This window comes from Pleurodeles waltl, chromosome 10 (assembly GCF_031143425.1).
Source record: "Pleurodeles waltl isolate 20211129_DDA chromosome 10, aPleWal1.hap1.20221129, whole genome shotgun sequence".
NCBI classification, from domain to species: Eukaryota; Metazoa; Chordata; class Amphibia; order Caudata; family Salamandridae; genus Pleurodeles; species Pleurodeles waltl.
In genome coordinates this window covers 58,032,570-58,059,133 of record NC_090449.1, presented here as the reverse complement: position 1 = coordinate 58,059,133, position 26,564 = coordinate 58,032,570, and the positions used below count along the sequence as shown (strand labels likewise).

Sequence of the window (26,564 nt, the reverse complement as noted above, 5' to 3'; positions counted from 1 at the left end):
GGAATGTAGGGTAGTAGCCAGTGGCCTACTAACCCTGGGGTCGTTATGCCCCCTATATGACCACTTCCTGTGGGAAGTGGGCATAACAATGTCCCAGGGTTCCTAGTTCTGCCATCACCAAGATGGCAGGTTTTCAAACGTGTCCACCTCAGACAGTTCACCTTGGGGGTGAAACTGACCTTAGAGTGTAAAAAAAACCTCCCTACTACTAATTTTCACACCTGTCCGGGTGCCCAATGGACCCTGGGGCAGGGTGGTCAGCATCTGAGGGAAGCCAGATCTGCATGCCAAGGGCGATGGGCTCCTTAGAGGCTCCCTGTCTTGGAATGCAGATTTGCAGGTCATCCTGTTGGGAGGGGTGTGCTAACACCTCTGCCAGAGCAGACTTTGTTCCGGACAACCCAAGAGCAAAGACTCTCACCCTTGGGGGTCAGAAACCTGTCTGTTGATAGCAGGCTAGTTATAACTAGTCAGCCAGCACACAGATAAATGGTAGTTTTTCAGGGGGCACCTCTAGGTGCATGTATTAATAAATCCACCACTGGAATCAGTGAGGGTTTATTAATACCAGATGTTTGATACTAAACATTCTTGTTTTCGGTGAAGCTATCATATAGCTGGGGATTTCGTATTGATCAGTGTCCAGCACATGTACTTGAAATGGCTTCTCCGTTTACTCACCATGTGTAAGAATCGACACAGACATAATAGGGGCATATCAGCTCTTGCAGATCTGTCCTCATGTAATATAATGCACCCTGCCTTAGGGCTTTAAGGCCTGCTGTAGGGGGACTTAAAAATATTGCATGCAGTGTTAGGGGACATAATATACAGGCTGTGAGCCATGTTTTTTCACTTTTGGTTGCACCAAGACATGCAGCTTGCAAAGGCAGTCTGCATATGCTAGGTGATGGGTCCCTGAGGGTGGTAGAATATATGCGGCAGCCCTTGGGGACCATCTTTGGTACCCATACCCTAGTTACTAGGGGTACTATTTACTAGGGACTTACAGGGAGGCCGAAGGTATTGCCAATTTGGGGAACAATTGTACAGATTTAGGGAAAGAGATCTGGCACGGGGGACTCAGATAGCAGGGACCCAGTGAACTTTCAGGCAAAACTGACTCGTGTACCAGGCAAAAACTGGGGGTGACCCTGTCAAAAAGGGGCACTTTTCTACAAGGTTCTTTAGAGTGGCATAATACATGCTGCAGCCTTTAAGGACCCTTTTTAGTACCAATGGCCTTGGTACTGGGGGTGCCATTTCCTAGAGACTTACAGGCGTGCTAAGTGTGTGCCAGTTGTAACACTGTTAGACATTTTACCTTGTTTCTGGGAAAGAGCACTGGCAATGGTGCCTGGTTAGCAGGGACCCAGTTGCCCATCAGTCGAAAAACAACAGTACCAGTGGCAAAAAGTGGGAGTAACCATAACAAAAGGGACACTTTCCTACAGACCGCATATGCATCTTAATTCTATAAAGTGCCCTCTTGCTAGGAATTTACTGTCTAAAAAAACAAACTTCCATTGAACAGGACCAAAGACTCATACAGTTATTTCTATCCCTGGAACATCGATATTTGAAAGGCAATCTTCAAAATGATCAAGAATAAACTGAATCTGGACGAGACGGTCACATTCTGGTGATCCGTGGCAATGCTGAAACATTATCAACAAATTTCATCTTCCGAAGCAGAAGCATGTTTCGGTCATGACTCACGGTTGCAGAAAATGTAGCTGTTGCCATCAAAGAACTAGTAGACCGATATGAAAACAGTAGCGGCTTCCTTATCAAGCCCATCAAAAAAGTTAAACCACAAAACGTTTTTTCAATTCATCCTGATTTCTGGGAGTGTGCTGGCTAGCTTTAGAGTGGGGCTTAAATCTGGCACTGTTTTCCCTCAAATACAGTCCCGCATACAGATTATTCTGGTCAACAATCTCATCCAAAAATACATTGTCCATAAATAACTGAAAGAAGTTCATAGGCAAAAGTTTTCAGTATTGCCCCTACTCCCTGTGACACCAACCATGTTTAATGTAACGCATAGTTCAGCACTTCCAGCCCCAGACTGAAATCCAGATTCCTCTTGCTGGACTATCGGCATCTCAGTGTCCTTGTCTAAAAGAGGCCCTTCCTCTGCACTGATAGTGCCTTTGTCATCAGATGCTTCCTTTTGGATGGAAAATGAATTACCAGAATCCTGGCTTTTGCCCTGTGCCTCAGATGCGCAGTCACTCTCAGAATCATGGTCAGAGGAAGATTCCAAAACGGCCAAAACACTTTTGCAATAATGGAGAGTGGCCATTGCCCAAGGGGCCGCTCCTCGACATCTAAATAAAATAATCCCTGATGTCTAGTGGTTTCTGCCCCACTTAGATAGGCCGGAAAGCATGACCTATCTTCCCATGGGGAGGCAGAAAATGGGTGAAATTCTCAATAGTGGTGACGGACCCTTGCCTGAGGGGGCCATTCCCCAACATCTAAAATATCAATCCCTAGTGTCTATTGGTTTTCTACCCCCCTTGAGGGCAGATCGGCCTAAAAATATGGCCGATCTGCCCCCCCCAGGGGGTGGGCAGAAAACAGTTAAAATAATGCCCAAATAATGGGGAGTGCCCTTTGCCCAATGGACTGCTCCCTGCAACTAAATAAACATCTCTGGTGGCTTGTAAGTGCATTCCTGCATTCCTGCTGTGCCGTTGCAGCCCCTCCTGCGATCCCGCAGCAGTATGCACTGTGGAGGCACACTTGGGGGGGGGGGCATAAATACTCTTTCCTTTCCCCTGGTGCCTCTCTGCCCTCCCTGATCCCTTCCTGGAGGAAATACGTACCTCCTCCCGGACAGTGCTGGAAGCAAATGGCTTCCAGGGCTTCCCTGGCGTACGTGCTTATGTCATCAGACCGCTGGGTATTGTGGAAGCGCTTCCACTGCCATCCCTGGTGGGGGCATGTGGCGGGGGGACCCACAAAGGAAAAGCCGCAAGCGCATTTCTTTAGGGTGGGTGCTATGATGGCCTGGAGCCTTCCTCATCACACACCCACCGCAACTGAGGATGTGTCCAGGCTGTCTGCAGGACAGATCGGGTTAATCTGACCTTTTTTATTCAAAGATTTTTTATTTATTTTTTATATTGGATTTATCCTTTTCCTTTTCATTCTTTCCTTTTTTGTCTTGTCACAGCACTTTCTGTTTTCATATTGATTTTCTTTTCTCTTCTAATCCACCAGGTGAGGATGAGGGGAGTCCGCAGAGCACTGCAACTCATGACCAAGAGGCCAGTGGCAGTGGTGAACCTGATGACAAGTCTGAAGCATCGGAGGCTGATCTCATGTCCGATCCCTCCAATGGGGAAGCTGAGGAGGAAGAGGATGAAGGGAAGAGCGCCAGCTGTAGCAGCGGCAGTGGAGCTGTTGCCCGGCCAAGTCACACCATCAGTCCACCTAGTCCCAGCATGAACAGCCAGGCCAAGCGGAAGTGCAGAGAGAGGCAGCGGCGGCGGAAACTGCTATTCACCCTGCAGACTGTCAACTCCAATGGTACCAGTGACCGTGGTGTCTACCAAGACGATGGAAACTCGGTCTCCTTCAGCTGTAAGTAATTGGGACTGGAGGATATATCATTTAATCTTATTAGCATCTTAAGATATGTATAGGTCTGCTATTTGGACAAACGTAGTGATATGTGGCTATGCTGTCCTGGCATTTAGCTTTTTTCTGGCTTACCATACATTTCTCAAGCCATTACAGGCATGCAAGTACATGGACGTTGACCCATTTCACCACCCAGAGCACACCCTCTTTCTAAGTGAGGGTGGTTACTGCCCCCTCAGCTCCGGCTGAGCAATGACATGACTATACTACGCAGGCCCAGGTCTTATACTGGTATGCGTATGCATAGAAGGCTACTACCTCTTAAGCTTACTGTTTACAGTGATGAAAAGTGGCTGAAGTGTGCTGTCAAATGTGATATTAAAAATAAATTGTTACTAGTATATGAATGGTACAAAATCCATATGTTTGAGTTGGATGTCCAGTAAACATCCACAATACTGAATCCGAAACCCTTCCATGCATCCAAGTGGCAGAAAGGCACTCAGAGTACCTATCCATGTAATTGTACGACATGTATACTGTGCACTGCATTTCGTGTCTGTATCTAGGCCCCTACAAAGGGGAGACCATAACTGTAATCCCCTTGGCAAAATCTGGCCTTCATATGAAAAAGGGAAAGCAACCTGCAAGAGGATGCCCATTTTTAAGGTCGAGCCTGCGCTTGCACATGCGTATCGCTTACAAGACGCTGTAGTAGTTAGAAAAGGGCTCGGAGCCCCGTCCATGTCTCGTCAGTGTCTTTCATTGGTTTGTGGGCTTGCCTTTTAAAATCTGCATGCTTTAATTAGTGGAAGGCACGCATACGTCATGACTTTTCAGGTGGTTAGCCCTCCTCGAGCACAGCGACAAAGTACTAAAAAACATACGAGGCTCGCTGTTTTCCATCCGGTTTGTGGACTACTTTCTCTTTTTTCCGACGCGCGATCTTGCTTGGCAGAAGTCGAGCGCTTTGCATGACATCGGCCCTGTTACATAGATAATTGCACTTTTGCCGGTTACGTAGATAATTGCACTTTTGCAGATAGGTTTCACTATGTGTGAACTGTAGCAGTGCGATCACGCTCTTTTTTTTCCATTCAATAAGGCAGGAAAAGTCCAGTTGGGTGTTTACAACTGCTCGAACTCGGAGAAATGTGAGACCCGTTGCATTGCAAATGCTTGTTCACCTATTTACCACTGCTGTTACCACATACCCAAGAATATATGAAATTAATAAGATACTTGGTAATGAAGTGTGCTTGTGATGTGAGCTGGCGATTTTTGTTTGGATTCTACTGTAATGCCATGCAACTGGCCCTTTTTATAATAACTGTAGACATCAGTCTGCCTAAAACTTTAACCAGATTTTCCTTACAAAACTGATGTGACAGAAGAGCCCCTGTATGCATTTAGAGAATGTGCACTCCTGCCCTATTTTACTTTCTTGTAGTAATTGTTTGCCCCAAAGTGCACAACAGTCTTACCAGCTCACTGATATCCTTTTTGGTAGTGTTAACTGAAAACCTTAATTTTGTGCTGAAAGGTCAACAGTGCACTAAAATATAAACCCTTTTTAAAAGAGCCTAATGCCCTCTCTGGCCGTCACAGGACTGGGACTGGTGGCAGCAAGACTAAGGAAGGGCCGGCCTGTTTTACTTCTCTCCATTAAGAGTGATGCCTACTTGCCTCCATCATGAAAAAGGACCTGCCTGTCTCCCTGCATGTGGGATGTGCGGTCAGTGTGTGTGCACCATTGTGTGTTGAGTTGAGTGCAGTGACTGTGTGCACACTGATAAGAGTGCAGGGGGAATCCATTTTAGATTCCTCATTGGAATTCCTGAAATGGTGAAGTGCTTTGTGACAGGCTGTTGTAGTTGGACTCTCGCTCCTGAGCAAGACTGCTTGTTTAAGGGTGACAGCACTTTTGTTTGTAGGCAATTGAGTCACTCCTACAACAAGTTTCAACTGTCGCCCCAACCCTCCCGACTCACAAGCAGTACCTCACCAAAACTCAGAAAGCAAAAGTGATTTCTGGCAGTCTTACGCATGGGCTCTAGATTAGACCTCTTAGGGAAGTCACGGTGGAACAGAAGTTACCCTTTTCTCTTGTTAGTAACAAGTCTCATACACAAAAAGGCAATGAAGGAGATGCAGGAGAGTTTTCAATATATTTATTGAAAAGACTGCAATCTACAGTAAAACCATGTGCTGCAATGACTAGGATAATGAACAGTAAAAGAAGCAGAATTGTAAAGATGAGAGTTGTGAATATAACCCCCCCCCACCATCTTAAAATAAACATAAGAGATACAATTCCTAACCAAGAAAATCTAATCTCTACCCTAGTGAGTGCTAGGTATGATAAACCTAATCTGCCATTACCATGTCCATGAGAAGCGCCTCCCAACCCTCATTACCTTGGAATGAGGTCTCTAGGTCAGACTCCGTGGTGGCACAAAGGCTAAGTTCTGCAACTAGGTAACGTGCAGCACAGGTGGCGGGGCACAGGCCTGCAAGCCAAGGCTAAGCTGACTCCTGTCTTCCAAGGGGAAACTAAAATGGATTCACCACAAGGCTGCCCAGGTTGCTGCTGATCTGGGATCAGGCTCTTCTTGTATTTATTCTTAAACCCCTCGTGTGTTCTGTATGTTAGTCTTCCTGCGGGTTGTGTGGCAGGGCTTCTTCCCTTTAATGCATGCTGCTCTGCCTGTGTCAGAACACAGTCTACTCTTCCCATGTTTCAACCAACTCTTCTTTCAGAAAGAAAGTGTTCACTGCTGTCTGTTGAATCCATGTTTGATCCTGGTCGGTTGGAACCACCTTTTGTACATGGCCCTTACATGAGTTGATCATTCAGTGGCCATGCAGGATTTGATTGAAGAAGCACTCACATTTTGAACTAAGCAAAAGACAACTGGGAATGTGTGTCAGACTAGTACTTTGTTCTTGGCTTCTTCATTGCTAAAGAGGGAGTTGTGCACCAGCATAGCATTCTGTGTTCCAGGGACAGAGTATGCTTGAAGTGTCAAATTTCTTCTACACTGAGGACTAATACTGGACAAGAATCCAGCTGAAAGTGATGCTGGACAGCCGTGCAAACAGGAGCGTGTACTACCTGCTGTGAGGAGTTGCCAGACATAACAGAGGACAGCTTGATTGAAATGAGTTAATAAGCACAGCTACCAAGAACTTTCCAGTATCATTGTGCCTTCTGCGTTGCCCCAGCAAACAAAGTAACCAAAAAGTCTGCCTGCATTTCCGATGGCCAAGAGAAAAGGACTATATTGCCTGCATCATTGCGGTATCGATTTTTGACCCACTTTGTCCCTGACCACACCAGCACTGCAGGGAAGCCGTTTAAGCCCTTAGTTGCCAGAAGCAACCTTGATGACTGCCTGGATTCCATCCCTGGCATTAAGATGTTTGACTTCTTGCTAGGCAAGGCTGTGCTGAGTAGGAACTATTAGCGAAGTATAACTTTCCAGAGTGGATGCTTTTGAAACCCCAAACTCTGAAAAACAGCAGATGAATATGGTATATCAGGTGGCAACAGTCATTGCATATTTCACTTTTGTCTGTCAAGATCGTAGACCAGATTCCAGTAATGCATGGAAGAAATCCTCAACTCCATCAAATCACTTCTCTCTATAATGAAAGGGTATCCTGCAAAATTTCCTTTTTCAGGTTAAATCTTCTTACCTCAGCCACAAACTACACAGTACACTAAGCAGCCCAGAGACCTCTTCAGAATGATACTGCTGCAAACTCCACACGAAAGTACACCCACATCTAACATTCTAAATTGTGATAAACATCACACAAGTATCCAGAGTATCAGGGAAGGCATATGACTTAGCAGCCCAATCTGATCTTCCTCACGCTCCTCTTTCTAAGAAAGTTCCCAATGCAACTGCTTCATTGCCATCTTGAAACATGATTTCAAACAGCAAATGATTGTATTGCACATTTGCCCCTTCTGTTGAAGAAAACACATATTCCCTCTTGCCCATATGGCTTGACATCATTGTCTCCTCCCGTGCTCAACAAGGTGGCATTTTTCCTGATATTCTGTAAGTGGATTATGTCTCCCCTTTTCTGGGGGGAAAAGCAGACCTAAACAACCTCAACACTTGGCAAACCATTGCTGTTCTTCCTTGCTACAATTATGGGAAATTGTGTTACCAGTCCACTGGAAAATCTACCTTGTTAGCCTGCTGTTGAGTCTGCACCAGTCTGATGTTAGGTAAGGGGCACAACACTGAAACATTTGTACTGAAAATTATAGGTGACTTCCTTAGGCTGATTGGCCACTTTCAACACTATTGACCAACATCCTCGCGCAACCAAACAAATCGAATTAACAGTTCCAAGGCACTCCTTCTTGAGTTGTAATTACTTGAATTCACACTGGGTAAAAACTGTATTCTCCAGTAATGAATCTTTCATAGATTCACATGCTTGTATCTTCCCCGTCATAATGGTGGGAGCCCCACAGTATTTTAAAATAAGCAGTACCCACCAGTACATCAGCAGGCCATAGAAAATCAGTTGACATTGTTAACCAATTCACGTTGTTGTAAAAGACCCAGACTTCAGCATATCAGAGGCTTGACCCATGACCACTTCACCCCTGCAGAGCCACCATAACTCAGATTTCTAACCTCACATCGTGTGTGAGGAAGTTTCCATGAGCTCTGCTCAGTTGCAACAGTTTGTGAACTTTTCATCCTTTTTTATTATTCAGAACTTGTTGGAGTAATCTTTGAGGTACTTTATTTTTGACATGTCTGAGGGATCTAGGAAGAGACTATTTCAGGACATGTAGATCCTGTGGAAAAGCAGGACTGTTTTCTGAAGACCCTCATAAGGAGTGCCTCTATTGCCTCCATCCTAACCATGTGCCCAAGGACTGCAAACACTGCAGAACTTTTGCTGCAAAAACTCTTAGACAGCGAAGCCAGGGTTGCTGTTATTGCTGCAAAAAGAAAAACTCCCGGTCTCATTCTTGATCTGAGGAGGAGTAAGGTCCTAGTCACTCTTCTCAAGAGCACAAATGTAACAATTAGGGCTCAGCCTCATCTACTAAAGACTCTAAAGGGTTGTAAACTGGAAACAAGGACCTAAGAAATCTGAACATAGGAACTCTATCTCATCCTCCTCATGTGCCTGTCACTCCTCAAAAAACATCCACGACAACGGAGAAACCGTCAGCGAGAAAAGCAGCGTCAGTGAAGACTTCGATGGCTATTTCTTCGGTGAAGACTGTCACATCGATGACTCCTACTACAACTACTGCTTTGTTGACAGCAGCTCTGACTACCGCCACCTCTTCGTTGACAGCGATGACGGCCAGCGACGATGGTCACCCATTGAAGATCGACTTGTCAACGGCCAGTTTCATCTGCTCCGTCAACGGCAGTCTTCAAAACACCGTCGACGAGACCAGTGTCAGAGAACATTGCATCATCGACCCTGTTGATGAGAATAAAAACTACAATCTTTATCCCCAAACAACTAAAACCAGTTTTGACATCTCCCAGTACGATATCCCCACTGCCTCCTGCCAATCTTCTAGCTACTGAGAAATCAGAAGATGAGGGTATTTTCGGGCCTGCATACAGCCCTTCAAAGCTGCTTGTGAAATAAGCTTGGGTATGACGGTGACAATCATGGCAAGGACACTTCCAGCTATGTGGGAGGTGACTACTCTTTTACAACCTGTAACCAGCCCATTTTGTACAGATACAACTCTTTTCAAGAACACTGCCCTTACGATGAGCAGGAAGAGGAAGAGCAACACCCTGTGCAGAAAGATACTATCTCAATACCTATTTCACTGCTATCTGATTTGAGGCATATGCTCAATGATTATTATAGGCGATTCACATGCGCCAGTCCCTCTCACTCCGGGAAGTATGAACCCACCTGTTGGACATCAGTTACCTGCAACCTCTGTTCCAGAAAAGACTAGAGAAAACAGGGTAGAAACTCCCACTATAACCATAAGGCAGCGTTTTTCAAACTTTTTAATGTTGCTGTCAAACCCTCCCCTCCCCTTAGAAAAAAAAAAATCGGGCTCCTTCTTAGAATTTTTCACAATTATTTTATTAAGATGGCAGTGCTTAAATATGTCTAGACTTATTTAAACGTTGCAGTTAAGTACTTTTACATATAAAAAATATGCAGTAAAATGTTTCCGCTTAAAACAAAGCACTGTTCTCTGTATAATGCTTCTTTTGGCCAGAGCCTGGTGCCTCCCCTGGGATCACTTGAGGCCTCCCTAATGGGGCCAACCCCTAGTTTGAAGACCCCTGCGATAAGGGATGACTACATAGACAGTGATCTGGATGACCAACCTGAGGAAGGAGAATTGCTTAATGACCCAGGTACACCTGGTGACAAATGGGACAATTACATTACCCATCTCCTTCACCATCTCCAGCTCGTTCCCCATCCCAAGGATATTGGGGGAATTCCACAAAATAATGGAACATGCATCCAAGAGGTTCGATATACCTATTCCAGCTAAGCAAGCAGTGCGCATTCTATACGATTTTAAAGGTTCAATAAGAAAATCTGTTTGTTCCATCCCAAGTGTAGATCATATTTGGGAGGAAGGTCTGAAATTAATGACAAATCCAGCATCTGTCGTGGCTGTAGTCCCACGGATGGACAAGAAATCTAAGCCTCCAGATTCCTCACCAGCCTGCTTGATAGGTCATCCTAGAGCTCATTGGTGATGCAAGCAGCTCAAAAACATTCAAGGGATCCATCTGCCCCTTGTTCAGTGCCACCGGACAAGGAACTGCATAGATTAAACAACATAGGCAAGGGTTTTGCAGCAATGTCCGCCACCTTCATCAGAGCTTCTAATGATTTGTCCATTCTAGCTCAATATGATTGTCAAATGTGGTTAGATCTGGCGGTAAGGTGTCAGGGCTTCCTCTGAGATCATTGACACAGCAATGGACTTATCTTCGGTCACCTTTAGAGAAATGTCAGCTGCAGCAGTCCTGTGCAGACAAGGATGGCTGAAGACCACATCATTTTGCCCGGAGGTATATGCTAAAGTATTGGTCATGCCCTTTGATGGGGAGAATTTGTTCGGGAAGCATGTGGATGATGCCTTTCAGGCAATCAAGGTGGACACCGATGCGGGGCGTTCCCTAGGCACACTCCAACAAAAAAGTTTTCAACCCCTTCGTGGTGAAAGAGGACAATATGCACAGAGATCCTCCTTCCAGTCATACAGGTACCAGCCATATGCACACCAGGGCTATAGACAAGAATATGCCGGACAGCATCACCAGTACAGAGGCTCCATTCGCTGCATATACTAAACAACCAGCTAGGAAAGGGCGGTCAATGAGAGGAAAAAGACAAGAATCTACAAGAAGACAGTGACAGTTCTATGGGACAAGTCACCTTGTACCACCACAGGCAGTATATGAACTGTTGCATTCCAGTCTTTCTTGACCAATGGAAGCGTATTACCAGCAACAAATGAGTATTGTATGTTATGCGTCTGGTTCACACTCTGAAATTCCTGCAAAAACACCCTTACTATTCGCCATGTAAAATGACACGTCAACATCTTTATCTCCTAAAAAAAGATTTCGGATTTTGTTTTAAAAGGCTCTATAGAAGAAGTCCCTTATAGGTAACTGGGCAGAGGATTTTATTTAAACTTCTTAATACATAAAAAGTTTGGGAAATAGAGGCAGGTCCTGGATCTCAGACAACTAAACAAATACTTAAAAAAAAAAAAAAAAAAAACTTTCACATGCCCTCATTGCAGGAAATCCGTCTCATGATCTATAAAGGGGATTTCATGACGTCTTTTGATCTTCTAGATGCATTTTTCCACATACCCATGCACAAAAGTCATCGTCAGTTCTTAAGGTTCGAGGTGGCAGGGTGCCACTATCAATTCAAAGTTCTCTGTTTCAGGCTATGTTTGCCCCAAGGTTTTTCACGAAGTGTATAGCGCAAGTAGCAGCCTTCTTCAGAAGGTAGCTTCACCAGGTATTCCCTTACCTGGCCGATTGGTTGGTCAAAGGTCCAACATTCTGTGCTGCAAAAGACTCTACTTTAGCTTGCAAGCAGCTATTCAAGTCTCTGGGGCTTTAGCTAAGTGTGGAAAAGTCATCTCTTAATCCAACCCAGTTGTTGACTTATCTAGGAGCCATCCTAGACACCACGGCAGCCAAAGCTTATCCAACCATGGAAATACAAAAGGTATTAAGTTTTGCAACTTCCCTGCTAAAAATGTCTGTTTCAGTGAGGATATACACATCAATGTTGGGGATGCTATCCTCGTGCATCTCATTAATTCCAAACTGTTGTCTTAGTATGAGACCTCTACATCTGGATGCTCAGTTGTTTCAGAGCCATGGATCGTTCGAGGACATAATCAACATCACCCCTATCATGATGAAAGCTCTGTCATGGTGAAGAAGAGAAAGCAACATATCTCCTGGTGTCACCTTCGAAACAACACAGCCCAGTTTCATAATGACAACGGATGCTTCATTAGAAGGCTGGGGAGCATATCTTGAGGAGCTGCAAATCTCTGGGAAATGGTCCTCCAAAGAGGTTCAGATGAACATCAATCTCTGAGACCTGTCTTCCTGGGCCTCAGTCTTTTTTCCCCCAGAATTCGCAGCTTCTCTATTCTGTCAGAACGGACAACACCACAACTATGTTTTACTTAGCCAAGCAAGGTAGCAGACCCTTTTATCTCTGGCCCAGCAAATTTGAAAATGGTTACTAACACAACACATCTCTAAACATAGAGCATGCCCCAGGCATAGACAGTGTACAGGTGGATTCTCTCAGCAGGGCAATGACTCAGTGCCACAAGTGGGAAATAGATAGAAAACAGCTGCTTCAGGTCTTCGGAAAATGGGGTGCACCAACTATGGACCTATTTGCAACTCTATCCAACAAGAAGTGCCAAACATTTGCTAGCAGATTTCCACAGAGAGGGACTTGGGGAAATGAGCTCCCGATTCAGTGGACTGAGATGTTCGCATATGTATTTCTACCCTTCCATCTCATCCCCAGGGTGCTCCGCAAGATGGAGGCATGTTGTCTCATTCTAATAACCCCGGCTTGGCCGAGACAAAACTGGTACAAGGAGCTGCGCCTGCTGTTGCTTTCTCCGTCCATACATTTCCAGCCAGAGAGCTAATATCAATAAACAGACAGATCTTGTATCCTCAGATACAGTCTCTCAATTTATCAGCATGGCACCTCATGAGTATGAGTTTGGATCCCTAGTGATACCACTGCAATGCAGATCCATATTGAGACAGGCAAGAGCTTATTCCACAAATACATCTAACGCTGCAAAGGGTAAGAGATTTTGTTATTGGTGTATCAAAAATAACATCCATCCTTTTTATTCTTCTCCAGAGCAGATATTACTGTATCTTCTGCACTTGGCTAAATCAGGCTTAGTACACATTTCCATAACAGTGCATTTAGCAGCAACCTCCAGATTCAGTAGAAAAACTGGGTAAAGTCCATCGCTGGTGTAAAGGCTAGTCAAAGAATTCATGGAAGGCCTAACATTCCTTTCAGCTAAATGAATCAATAATTTGGTCAACATGTTTCAAAGACCCTTCTTCAGAGGCGGGGAAGGCTCTTCACTATTTGGATATTAAGCACTGCTTAAAATTCTACATCCACCAAACAGAACGTTTCAGGAAATCTGATCAAGTATTCATCTCTGTTACACCTCCCAGAAAAGTGTATGCACTTTCTAGATGCAGCATTGCACGTAGGATGTTGTCAGCTATTGCTTTTTGTTATGACGAAATGGGAAGACCACTATCCAAGAACGTGACAGCACACTCAACTAAAAAGATGGTGACATACACTGCCTTATTCTCAAGAGTGCCACTCTGAGATATTTAAAGGACAGCAATTTGGTCCAATGCGCATACTTTCACCAAGCAATATTGTTTGGAGTCTGCATGGAAAGCCGATGCAGCTGTCGGACATGCAGTCTTGTGCCAATTTTTTTAACCAACGTACTTGTTTTATCGCACCTTATGTTATTGTTAGTACTAATATATATATATATATATGTTCGATGGCATGTGTAGCTGCAGACACAAATGCTGTGCACAGTCCTCCGCCTGGTGTTGGGCTCGGAGTGTTACAAGTTGTTTTTCTTCGAAGAAGTCTTTTCGAGTCACGAGACCGAGGGACTCCTCCTACTTCGATTCCATTGCGCATGGGCGTCGACTCCATCTTAGATAGTTTTTTTTCCGCCATCGGGTTCGGACGTGTTCCTTTTCGCTCCGTGTTTCGGGTCGGAAAGTTAGTTAGAATCTCGGAAAAAAACTTCGGTATTGTTTGCGTTCGGTATCGGGTTAGTTAGAACAAATCAACACTGAATTTTGAAGAGCTCCGGTGGCCCTTCGGGGTTTTTTCGATCCCCCGTCTGGGCCTGGTCGGCCCGGCCACGTGCGACTTCAAGGCTCATGGAACGGACCCCATTCAGTTTCTGCTCAAAATGCCATCACAAGTATCCGTATACGGATCACCATCTGGTCTGTAACTTGTGCTTGTCCCCCGAGCACAAGGAGGATACTTGTGAAGCCTGTCGAGCGTTTCGGTCGAGGAAGATGCTTAGAGACCGAAGAGCCAGGAGACTACAAATGGCGTCCACGCCGACAGGTCAAGATCGTTTCGAGGAGGAAGAAGAGGCTTTCTCCGTCCACGAGTCGGATTCGGAAGAACTCGACGCCGAAGAAACAACCAAAACCGTGAGTAAGACGTCGAAAATCAAGACTCACGAGAAGTCTACAAAAGCCCAGGGGACGCCACCGCCAACAGGCCATGGCTTAACCCGAAAAATAGGTGACCCATCCAAGGCACCGAAAAAGGGCATGCTGGTGTCTAAGTCATCCGACTCCGGTCGAGATACCGCCACACAGCAACCTCGGAGCCGAGACGGCAGCTCCGAGAAACTTCGGCACAGGGACAGCGGCACCGAAGAATTTCGGCACCGAGACACGCCGAAAACAAAGAAGGTTTCTTCGGAGCCTAGAAAGACTTCCGGAAAGGTTTCGGTTCCGAAACAGCCAGCCTCGGAGCCGAAAACTAGTTCCTATACAGAGGAACAAGGACTAACCTCCCAATTACATCGATTTGGAGAGGAGCTTCAATCTGCAGAGCCTGACTACACACAAAGAAGGCTTCATATTCATGAGGACACAGGGAAGATAACCACTCTTCCCCCAGTCAAAATAAAAAGGAAACTTGCCTTTCCACAAAAGGACAAGCAACCACAGGCAAAGGTGGCAAAGAAAACAACCCCACCACCATCAATACATGCATCACCAGCAACTACTCCACCACTGATGCACTCACCAGCTCATACCACAATGAGTCAGGATGATCCCGATGCATGGGACCTCTACGATGCTCCAGTGTCTGACAATAGCCCAGACTCTTATCCTACAAAACAGTCACCACCTGAGGACAGTACATCCTATACACAGGTGGTCGCAAGGGCAGCCGAGTTTCACAATGTGTCCTTACATTCGGAACCAATTGAGGATGACTTTCTCTTTAACACCCTATCCTCCACCCATAGCCAATATCAAAGCCTTCCCATGCTCCCAGGAATGCTGAAACATTCCAAACAAATATTTCAGGATCCAGTTAAAGGCAGAGCCGTAACTCCAAGGGTGGAGAAAAAATATAAGCCACCGCCCACTGATCCAATATATATTGCAACACAACTAACACCGGACTCAGTAGTTGTGGGGGCAGCTCGTAAGAGAGCCAACTCTCATACATCAGGAGACGCACCACCTCCAGACAAGAAGAGCCGCAAATTTGATGCTGCGGGAAAAAGGGTTGCAGCACAAGCAGCAAATCAGTGGCGTATTGCCAATTCACAAGCACTTTTGGCAAGATACGACAGGGCTCATTGGGATGAAATGCAACATTTCATCGAACACTTACCCAAGGAGTTCCAAAAAAAGAGCGCAACAGGTGGTGGAAGAGGGACAAAGTATCTCAAATAATCAGATACGGTCTTCCATGGATGCAGCAGATACAGCTGCAAGGACAATAAACACTGCAGTCACAATACGAAGGCACGCATGGCTGCGCACTTCTGGGTTCAAACCGGAAATCCAGCAGGCTGTGCTCAATATGCCGTTTAATGAACAGCAATTGTTTGGGCCGGAGGTAGACACTGCCATCGAAAAACTCAAGAAGGACACCGATACAGCCAAAGCCATGGGCGCACTCTACTCCCCGTGGGGAGCACACCTCAATCAACACAGCATCCAAGGACAATGGGACATACATCAGAGACAGTTTCACATAAATCACTTGGAAATGTTAGCAGTATTTCTAGCGCTGAAAGCATTTCAACCTATAATAACCCCAAAATACATTCTTGTCAAAACAGACAACATGACAACAATGTATTATCTAAACAAACAAGGAGGGACACACTCGACACAGTTGTGCCTCCTAACACAGAAAATATGGCATTGGGCGATTCACAACCACATTCGCCTAATAGCACAATTTATTCCAGGGATTCAGAACCAGTTGGCAGACAATCTCTCTCGAGATCACCAACAAACCCACGAATGGGAAATTCACCCCCAAATACTAAACAACTACTTTCAAATTTGGGGAACACCTCAAATAGATCTATTTGCAACAAAGGAAAACTCAAAATGCCAAAACTTCGCATCCAGGTACCCACAAGATCAATCCCAAGGCAATGCTCTATGGATGAACTGGTCAGGGATCTTTGCATACGCTTTTCCCCCTCTCCCTCTCCTTCCATATGTAGTAAACGGGTTGAGTCAAAACAAACTCAAACTCATACTAATAGCACCAACATGGGCAAGGCAACCTTGGTACACGACACTACTAGACCTGTCAGTAGTACCTCATGTCAAACTACCCAACAAACCAGATCTGTTAACACAAACAACAGATCAGACATCCAAATCCAGCATCTTTGACTCTAGCAATTTGGCTCCTGAAATCCTAGAATTCGGACACTTGCGCCTCACACAAGAATGTATGGAGGTCATAAAACAAGCTAGGAAACCTACCACTAGACACTGCTACGCAAACAAGTGGAAAAGATTTGTGTATTACTGCCAGAATAATCAAATTCAGCCATTAACCGCATCTCCAAAAGATATAGTTGGATACTTACTACATTTGCAAAAATCAAATCTAGCTTTCTCTTCCATAAAAATACATCTCACCGCAATATCAGCTTACCTACAAATTACTCATTCAACTTCACTATTTAGAATACCAGTCATTAAAGCGTTTATGGAAGGCTTAAAAAGAATCATACCACCAAGGACACCACCTGTTCCTTCATGGAACCTCAACATTGTCTTAACACGACTCATGGGTCCACCTTTCGAGCCCATGCATTCTTGTGAAATGCAATACTTAACGTGGAAAGTTGCATTCTTGATTGCCATTACATCTCTAAGAAGAGTGAGCGAGATTCAAGCATTTACCATACAAGAACCATTTATTCAGATACATAAAAATAAAGTAGTTCTGAGAACAAATCCAAAATTTTTACAGCGACTCATGCCACGAACAGATGTACACTGGGTAAGTGACATTTTCCATATATATATATATATATATATATATATATATATATGTTCGATGGCATGTGTAGCTGCAGATACACATGCTGTGCACATCCCGCCATCTGGTGTTGGGCTCGGAGTGTTACAAGTTGTTTTTCTTCGAAGAAGTCTTTTCGAGTCACGAGACCGAGGGACTCCTCCCATTTCGACTCCATTGCGCATTGGCGTCGACTCCATCTTAGATTGTTTTTTTTCCGCCATCGGGTTCGGACGTGTTCCTTTTCGCTCCGTGTTTCGGGTCGGAAAGTTAGTTAGAATCTCGGAAAAATCGTCGGTATTGTTTGCGTTCGGTATCGGGCTAGTTACAACAGATCGACACCGAATTAAGAAGAGCTCCGGTGGCCCTTCAGGGTTTTTTTCCATCCTGGTCGGCCCGGCCACGCGTCTCTTCAAGGCTGATGGAACGGACCCCAGTCCGCTTCTGTCCAAAATGCCATAACAAGTATCCATATACAGATCAACACCTGGTCTGTAACTTGTGTTTGTCACCAGAACACAAGGAGGATACTTGTGAGGCCTGTCGAGCGTTTCGGTCCAGGAAGACACTCAGGGACCGAAGAGCAAGAAGACTGCAAATGGCGTTGGCGCCGACAGGACAAGGGCGTTTCGAAGAGGAGGAAGAAACATTCTCCACCCAGGATTCGGACTCGGAGGAGATCGATCCCGAAGAAACGCAGAAAACCGTGAGTAAGACGTCGAAACAAAGAACTCACGAGAAGACCGCTAAAGCCCAGGGGACGTCACCGCCAACAGGCCATGGCTTAACCCGAAAAATAGGTGACCGTCCATCGGCACCGAAAAAGGGCGAGCTGGTGTCGAAGTCATCCGACTCCGGTCGAGATACCGGCACACAGCAATCTCTGGCCCGAGAGAGTGGCTCCGAGAAGATTCGGCATCGAGACAGCGGCTCCGAAATGGGTCGGCACCGAGAGGGCACGACGCCTAAAGTAAAGAAGGTTTCGTCTGAGCCGAAAAAAGCAGCCGAAAAGGTTTTGGTACCTAAACATCCGGCCTCGGAACCGAAAATAAGTTCCTATTCAGAGGAACAAGGGCTGTCCTCACAAATGAAGACACACAGATTTGGACAAGAATTAGAGACAATAGAGCCAGATCACACACAAAGGCGGCTCTTTATTCAAAAAGATACGGGGAAGATCAGCACTCTTCCTCCAATCAAAATGAAACGTAAACTTGCCTTCCAAGACAAGGACAAACAGCCACACGCAAAGGTGGCTAAACAGGTAACACCACCACCATCCTCACATCACTCTCCGCAACCATCACCGGTAGCCACTCCACCAATGATGCAATCCCCAACTCATACGGGAATGAGTCAAGATGACCCTGACGCATGGGACCTTTATGACGCACCAGTGTCAGATAATAGTCCTCAATGCTATCCAGCGAGACCATCGCCACCAGAGGATAGTACAGGCTACGCTCAAGTGGTATCAAGAGCAGCAGCATTTCACAATGTCAGCCTTCATTCAGAACCCATTGAAGACGACTTTCTTTTTAATACACGGTCTTCTACACACAGTCAATATCAGAGTCTTCCGATGTTACCCGGAATGCTAAAACACTCCAAACAAGTGTTTGAGGAGCCTGTCAAAGGGAGAGCCATTACTCCAAGAGTAGATAAAAAATATAAACCGCCACCAACAGACCCAGTGTACATCACACAACAGCTATCACCAGACTCTGTTGTAGTTGGAGCAGCGCGCAAAAGAGCCAACTCTCATACTTCAGGAGATGCACCACCTCCAGATAAAGAAAGTAGAAAATTCGATGCAGCAGGCAAAAGGGTGGCGGCACAGGCAGCAAACCAGTGGCGTATTGCAAATTCGCAAGCTTTGTTAGCCAGATATGATAGGGCCCATTGGGATGAGATGCAACACCTTATTGAACATTTACCCAAGGAGTTCCAAAAAAGAGCGCAGCAAGTAGTAGAAGGACAGAGTATCTCCAATAATCAGATACGGTCAGCAATGGATGCTGCAGACACAGCTGCTAGAACTGTCAACACAGCAGTAACAATAAGGAGACATGCATGGCTGCTTACATCAGGATTTAAACCAGAGATACAGCAAGCTGTGCTGAATATGCCATTCAACGGACAGCAGTTGTTTGGGCCAGAGGTGGACACTGCAATAGAAAAACTTAAAAAAGACACTGACACAGCCAAAGCCATGGGCGCACTCTACTCCCCGCAGAGCAGAGGCACATTTCGAAAGACACAATTTCGAGGGGGGTTTCGAGGGCAGACCACAGAAGCCACAACCTCACAAACAAAGCCCACTTACCAGAGCCAGTATCAGCGGGGAGGTTTTCGGGGACAATATAGAGGAGGACAATTTCAAAGAAATAGAGGAAAGTTCCAAAGTCCCAAAACTCCTCCAAACAAACAGTGACTTCAAGGTCACAAATCCCCAACACATAACACCTGTGGGAGGGAGACTAACCAAGTTTTACACACATTGGGAGGAAATAACAACAGACACTTGGGTCTTAGCAATTATCCAGCATGGTTATTGCATAGAATTTCTCAAATTCCCTCCAAACGTCCCACCGAAAACACACAGTATGTCAAAACAACATATAGATCTTCTAGGACTAGAAGTTCAGGCATTGCTACAAAAAGAAGCAATAGAATCCAAGACAACAATTAAACACAGGAGTTTACTCACTGTACTTTCTAATACCCAAAAATGACAAGAGTCTGAGACCGATACTAGATCTCAGAATATTAAATACCTACATCAAATCAGACCACTTTCACATGGTTACTTTACAAGACGTAATCCCACTGCTCAAACAACAAGACTACATGACAACACTAGACCTAAAGGATGCATATTTCCATATACCAATACATCCTTCACACAGAAAGTACCTAAGGTTTGTATTCCAAGGGATACATTACCAATTCAAAGTGTTGCCATTCGGAATAACAACTGCGCCAAGAGTTTTTACATAATGCCTGGCAGTAGTAGCTGCACATATCAGAAGGCAGCAAATACATATGTTCCCGTACCTGGACGATTGGTTAATCAAAACCAACACGCTAAGACGGTGTTCACAACACACAAAATATGTCATAGAAATCCTACACAAACTAGGTTTCTCAATCAACTACGCAAAGTCACACCTTCTGCCGTGTCAAACACAGCAATACTTAGGAGCAACAATCAACACAGCAAAAGGGATTGCCACTCCAAGTCCACAAAGAGTTCAAACATTTCACAATGTAATACAGGCCATGTATCCAAAACAAAGGATACAAGTCAAAATGGTAATGAAACTACTAGGCATGATGTCTTCATGCATAGCCATTGTCCCAAATGCAAGGTTGCACATGCTGCCCTTACAACAGTGCCTAGCATCACAATGGTCACAAGCACTGGGTCAGCTTCTAGATCTGGTGTTGATAGACCGCCAAACATACATCTCGCTTCAATTGTGGAACAGTATAAATTTAAACCAAGGGCGGCCTTTCCAAGAACCAGTGCCACAATACGTGATAACAGATGCTTCCATGGCAGGGTGGGGAGCACACCTCAATCAACACAGCATCCAAGGACAATGGGACATTCAGCAAAGACAGTTTCACATAAATCACTTAGAACTGTTAGCGGTATTTCTAGCGCTGAAAGCATTTCAACCCATGATAACCCACAAATACATTCTTGTCAAAACAGACAACATGACAACAATGTATTACCTAAACAAACAGGAAGGGACACACTCGAAACAGTTGTGTCTCCTGACACAGAAAATATGGCATTGGGCGATTCACAACCACATTCGCCTAATAGCACAATTTATTCCAGGAATTCAGAATCAGTTAGCAGACAATCTCTCTCGGGATCACCAACAAATCCACGAATGGGAGATTCACCCCCAAATACTGAACACTTACTTCCAAATTTGGGGAACACCACAAATAGATCTATTTGCAACAAAGGAAAACTCAAAATGCCAAAACTTCGCATCCAGGTACCCACAACATCAGTCTCAGGGCAATGCGCTATGGATGAACTGGTCAGGGATATTTGTGTATGCTTTTCCCCCTCTCCCACTCCTTCCATATCTAGTAAACCAGTTGAGTCAAAACAAACTCAAACTCATACTAATAGCACCAACATGGGCAAGACAACCGTGGTACACAACACTACTAGACCTTTCAGTAGTACCTCATGTCAAACTACCAAACAGACCAGATCTGTTAACACAACACAACACAAACAACAGATCAGACATCCAAATCCAGCATCGCTGAATCTAGCAATTTGGCTCCTGAAATCCTAGAATTCGGACACTTAAACCTCACACAAGAATGTATGGAGGTCATAAAACAAGCTAGGAAGCCTACCACTAGACACTGCTATGCAAATAAGTGGAAAAGATTTGTTTATTACTGCCATAATAATCAAATTCAACCCTTACACACATCTGCAAAAGATATAGTAGGATACTTACTACATTTGCAAAAGTCAAAACTAGCTTTCTCTTCCATAAAAATACATCTTACTGCAATTTCAGCTTACCTGCAAATTACGCACTCAACTTCATTATTTAGGATACCAGTCATAAAAGCGTTTATGGAAGGCCTAAAGAGAATTATACCACCAAGAACACCACCAGTTCCTTCATGGAACCTCAACATTGTCTTAACACGACTCATGGGTCCGCCTTTTGAGCCCATGCACTCTTGTGAAATGCAATACTTAACGTGGAAAGTTGCTTTTTTGATTGCCATCACATCTCTAAGAAGGGTGAGTGAAATTCAGGCATTTACCATACAAGAACCATTTATTCAAATACACAAGAATAAAGTAGTTCTACGGACAAATCCAAAAGTTTTACCAAAAGTTATCTCACCGTTCCACTTGAATCAAACAGTAGAATTACCAGTGTTCTTCCCACAGCCAGATTCTGTAGCTGAAAGAGCACTACATACATTAGACATCAAAAGAGCGCTAATGTACTACATTGACAGAACAAAACTAATGCGAAAAACAAAACAACTATTTATTGCCTTTCAAAAACCTCATACAGGAAATCCAATTTCCAAACAAGGCATTGCTAGATGGATAGTTAAGTGTATTCAAACCTGCTATCTTAAAGCAAAGAGAGAGCTGCCTATTACACCAAAGGCACACTCAACCAGAAAGAAAGGTGCTACCATGGCCTTTCTAGGAAATATTCCAATGAACGAAATATGTAAGGCAGCAACATGGTCTACGCCTCATACATTTACCAAACATAACTGTGTAGATGTGTTAACTTCACAACAAGCCACAGTAGGTCAAGCTGTACTACGAACATTGTTTCAAACAACTTCAACTCCTCCAGGATAAACCACCGCTTTTGGGGAGATAACTGCTTACTAGTCTATGCACAGCATGTGTATCTGCAGCTACACATGCCATTGAACGGAAAATGTCACTTACCCAGTGTACATCTGTTCGTGGCATTAGTCGCTGCAGTTTCACATGCGCCCACCCGCCTCCCCGGGAGCCTGTAGCCGTTTAGAAGTTGATCTTGAACATTTGTAAATATATTACATTAAACTTCATTATGTACATACGTATTCACTCCATTGCATGGGCACTATTACTAGCATACACAACTCCTACCTCACCCTCTGCGGGGAAAACAATCTAAGATGGAGTCGAAATGGGAGGAGTCCCTCGGTCTTGTGACTCGAAAAGACTTCTTCGAAGAAAAACAACTTGTAACACTCAGAGCCCAACACCAGATGGCGGGATGTGCACAGCATGTGAATCTGCAGCGACTAATGCCACGAACAGATGTACACTGGGTAAGTGACATTTTCCATATATATATATATATATATATATATATATATATATATATACACACACACACACACACACACACACACACACACACACACACACACACACACACACACGTACAAAGAGGGTTTATTTAAGGAAATTCTGTACATTTGGGAGAAATGGGGCAAATTCTTCCACAGTCCATTCAATCAATCAAGGATTCATAAAATGTGGCAAATCACCCGTGAGGGTCTCAAGGCGTTGGAGTTGGTAACTGCTTCGTGGTGATCTGTTCATTTGAACAGCCAGCTCTTGAGATCTTTCCTGAATTGCTGGGGTGATGAGGTGGTCTACCGGTGCAGGGAACGGAGTTCCAAGCTTTGGCCGCCATGTGTGAAAAGGAGCGTCCTCTGCTGTTGCCTCAGCGGATCCAGGGGTGTCTGCAAGGAAGAGGGAAGTGGAATGTAGCTGACTGGTCAGTTAGTGGAAGGTCATGCGCTTGTTGATTTCTGCTGGTCCTTCGTTGTGTAGGGCTTTGTATGCATGGGTCAGCATCTTGAACACTCAATTAATAAACAGTTACACTCCCTTGAGGGTAATTTATCTTTCCCTGGTGTCTTTCAGGACATTATAATCAAAAAATGGGCACAAAAAAAAGTAGTAACTGTTGGACAAATATATATTAATGTGACACTGCAAGGTTTAACATTAGACTCACAGAGGCTGCAATTTATTGCAATCAGACTTTTGCTTTTGAGTATTTACAAAATGGGAATTTTTTCCTAACTCGACCTTGCCAGCTGATAACATTGAAATCAAGCTTTTCTACTCGTCTCAAAGCAAAATGTATCTGAGATATATGTAGAATTTGTATTGATTTGTTACACATTGGGTTGCATGAGCTGTCCTCTGAATGGTCTGCAATACTTGGCATTAATATTAATGAATACATTATCTTGGTTAAAATTTAGGTGAGCAGTAAGACATTTAAAGCCACAAATCTTCGCCTTCAACAGATCAAGGCATTAAAAATATTATGCACCAATTAAGTTAATCGTGTGTGTGTGTGTTAGGCCATTTAGAAATGCCCATTTTGTGGACAGCCCAAGACTTATGACTTACATGTGTGTGCAGAATTCACCATTTAAGAGTATTGGATCGGGGTCACTAAGGCAATGTCAGGACTGGAGCAGCATGGACTGACGCAGGCTAATCAGATCATTTAGTTTCGTATTGATTTGACACTTTTGTGTAGATATTCTCAGTTTATATACTTTATTCATTAATAGACTGTGCAGCGCTCAAATTTGGTTAATTCGAATGTGCCTTGCATCGATAAATGGTTTAAAATTTATGAACCTAAAGCAGCTGGTCAATATGCAGAAGGCCTGCCTGGTCAGAAACTATTTTAATTCAATTTGGGGCCTTTGATTTAAATTTCATTTGTTTTTGTAATTGTGACTTTTGATTACCTCCAATTTCAGATCGCAACATTGCTTTAATTATGCTTCCATAGCAGACAATATGTAGATTATTATTGAGGTATATTGTTTGTTCTTGCTATTTTCTTTATTTTTTTTCTCATTTTTATGTTGTGCATTTATTCTTTATTAATCTACCTTCTCAGTAAAAAGAAAACAATGTGTTTGCACAAAATGCAGAGTGGCAGATAGATCAGAGGTATGTGAAATGGCATCCCAAAACCAGCAGTGTGACTCACACCTGTTCTTTTTTTTTCCTACAGCTCAGCCCTATATCGCCCTGGATTGGAATCCTGAGATGAAGAAAAGGTATTATGATGAGGTGGAGGCTGAGGTGAGTTTATTTTCAAGTAATTACATCTGTGAGTGATATGAAATATAAAGGAAACATTGCAAGGAGCCATTCTAGAAGACAACCAAAATAAGCAGAAAGAGTCAGAGTGAGATATTTCTAAAAAGGCAGGTGCTCTAGGTACCTCTTCTATATAGAGAAGTATCTATTGTGGTAGTTCCTCACAGTCTGCTTCCCAGGCACAACTGCTCTGTCACCGACATTAAAGTCAACAAAGACTCACAAGTATCCAGTGTTCATCTCTAGCTGAAGTCATGACTGACTCACCAGAAATCTGCCCTTATAGTGACATTTTTTTTAATTTTATTTTTTTTAACTCAAGTCACTTTGAGTTCTGTTCCATCCACATACCTTGCAAATGTGGAGTTGCTGCTTTGCATCAAGGGGCTATCATTCCCAAATACATCCTAACACATTTACCTGCATGTGTACAGTTCATTTCTGTTAAACCTATTTTTACATTTGCTCATTTTCATGTTTGAAAATAGAATAATAAAAAACATATGAGGCACTATTTTGGCTCAATGAGGCACCGTTTGTTTTAATGGAAGGGTAAGTAAATCAAACTTTCTCCAAAATGCCACTTATGGGATGCCTTTTAAAAGAAAAAAAGAAAAGTAGAGAATGGTGGTCCTATGCTTAAGCCTGAACATGTGAGAAAAGCTAAGTTAACTAATTCTAGAAGCTGCACGTCATGCCCAGTGAAGTCAGTCAAGCAGGATCAGAGGAAACTCTTGCCTTTTTTAATTGATCATAAATTATTTATATATATATATATATATATATATATATATATATATATATATATATATATATATATAGAGCCACATGACATCTAGCTGTTTAGGCAGTTTCCCTTGTGATATCTAGCTTACATTTCCTTCACATTTCAAAGGTAGGTACTCAATCCATCAATGCTTGTCATCTCATCTACTATTCTCTAGTCACCATGCTGGCTTTTTGTGCCAGTATGGTTGTTGCAGAAAGAGCCTTAGAAATATATCTAGTGCCTGCTTTTTTTATGCATCCCAGATCACCAGCAATTGAGAAGTGTGATGTCTGTCAAGGGAGTCTTTGGGGACCTGGGAACAATGTGCCTTGGAGCGAAGCTGCAAGAGCTTGGCAGATGCCAGGAAAAATACTCCTTCTTGATCATCTTCAAGTGAAAGAGTTAGAAGGCATGAGTCCTCCTACCATTTTTGAGTAGGGATGACTGGGGGTCTAGGACTGGATTAATGAATGCCAAGATAGATTGATAATGTCGACATCTGTACCATAGTTGGTGTGACATAACATCAAGGCACTTGGTCTCATCATTTGATTTCAGTGGCATAAGAGATTTGGTTCACCATCGGAGTATATTTTGACATGAAAAGATTCAATGTAGACATTGTATTTGATCAGGGATTGTGTGTCAGTAACTCTCCCCTAACATTTTGAAATCCCACAACTCCTTTGGCTGCAATGTGTTTATTCTGACATTGGAGACTGACGCTGTAAAGAAATGGCTCCCTGTTGCAGTTACCCCCCACTTTTTGCCTGATACTGATGCTGACTTGACTGAGAAGTGTGCTGGGACCCTGCTAACCAGGCCCCAGCACCAGTGTCCCTTCACCTAAAATGTACCATTGTATCCACAATTGGCACACCCTGGCATTCAGAT

General features: G+C 43.9%; 1 protein-coding gene across 1 annotated transcript in view; it reads left to right on the top strand.

Moving 5' to 3' along the window:
- USP11 (ubiquitin specific peptidase 11) overlaps nt 1-26,564 on the top strand; it is a 368,572-nt gene that overhangs the window by 291,468 nt on the left and 50,540 nt on the right. The window contains exons 15-16 of the mRNA XM_069209659.1: nt 3,232-3,594; nt 24,813-24,883. Of these exons, the coding sequence (XP_069065760.1) occupies nt 3,232-3,594; nt 24,813-24,883 (434 nt within the window). The remainder of the gene's footprint in view (nt 1-3,231; nt 3,595-24,812; nt 24,884-26,564) is intronic.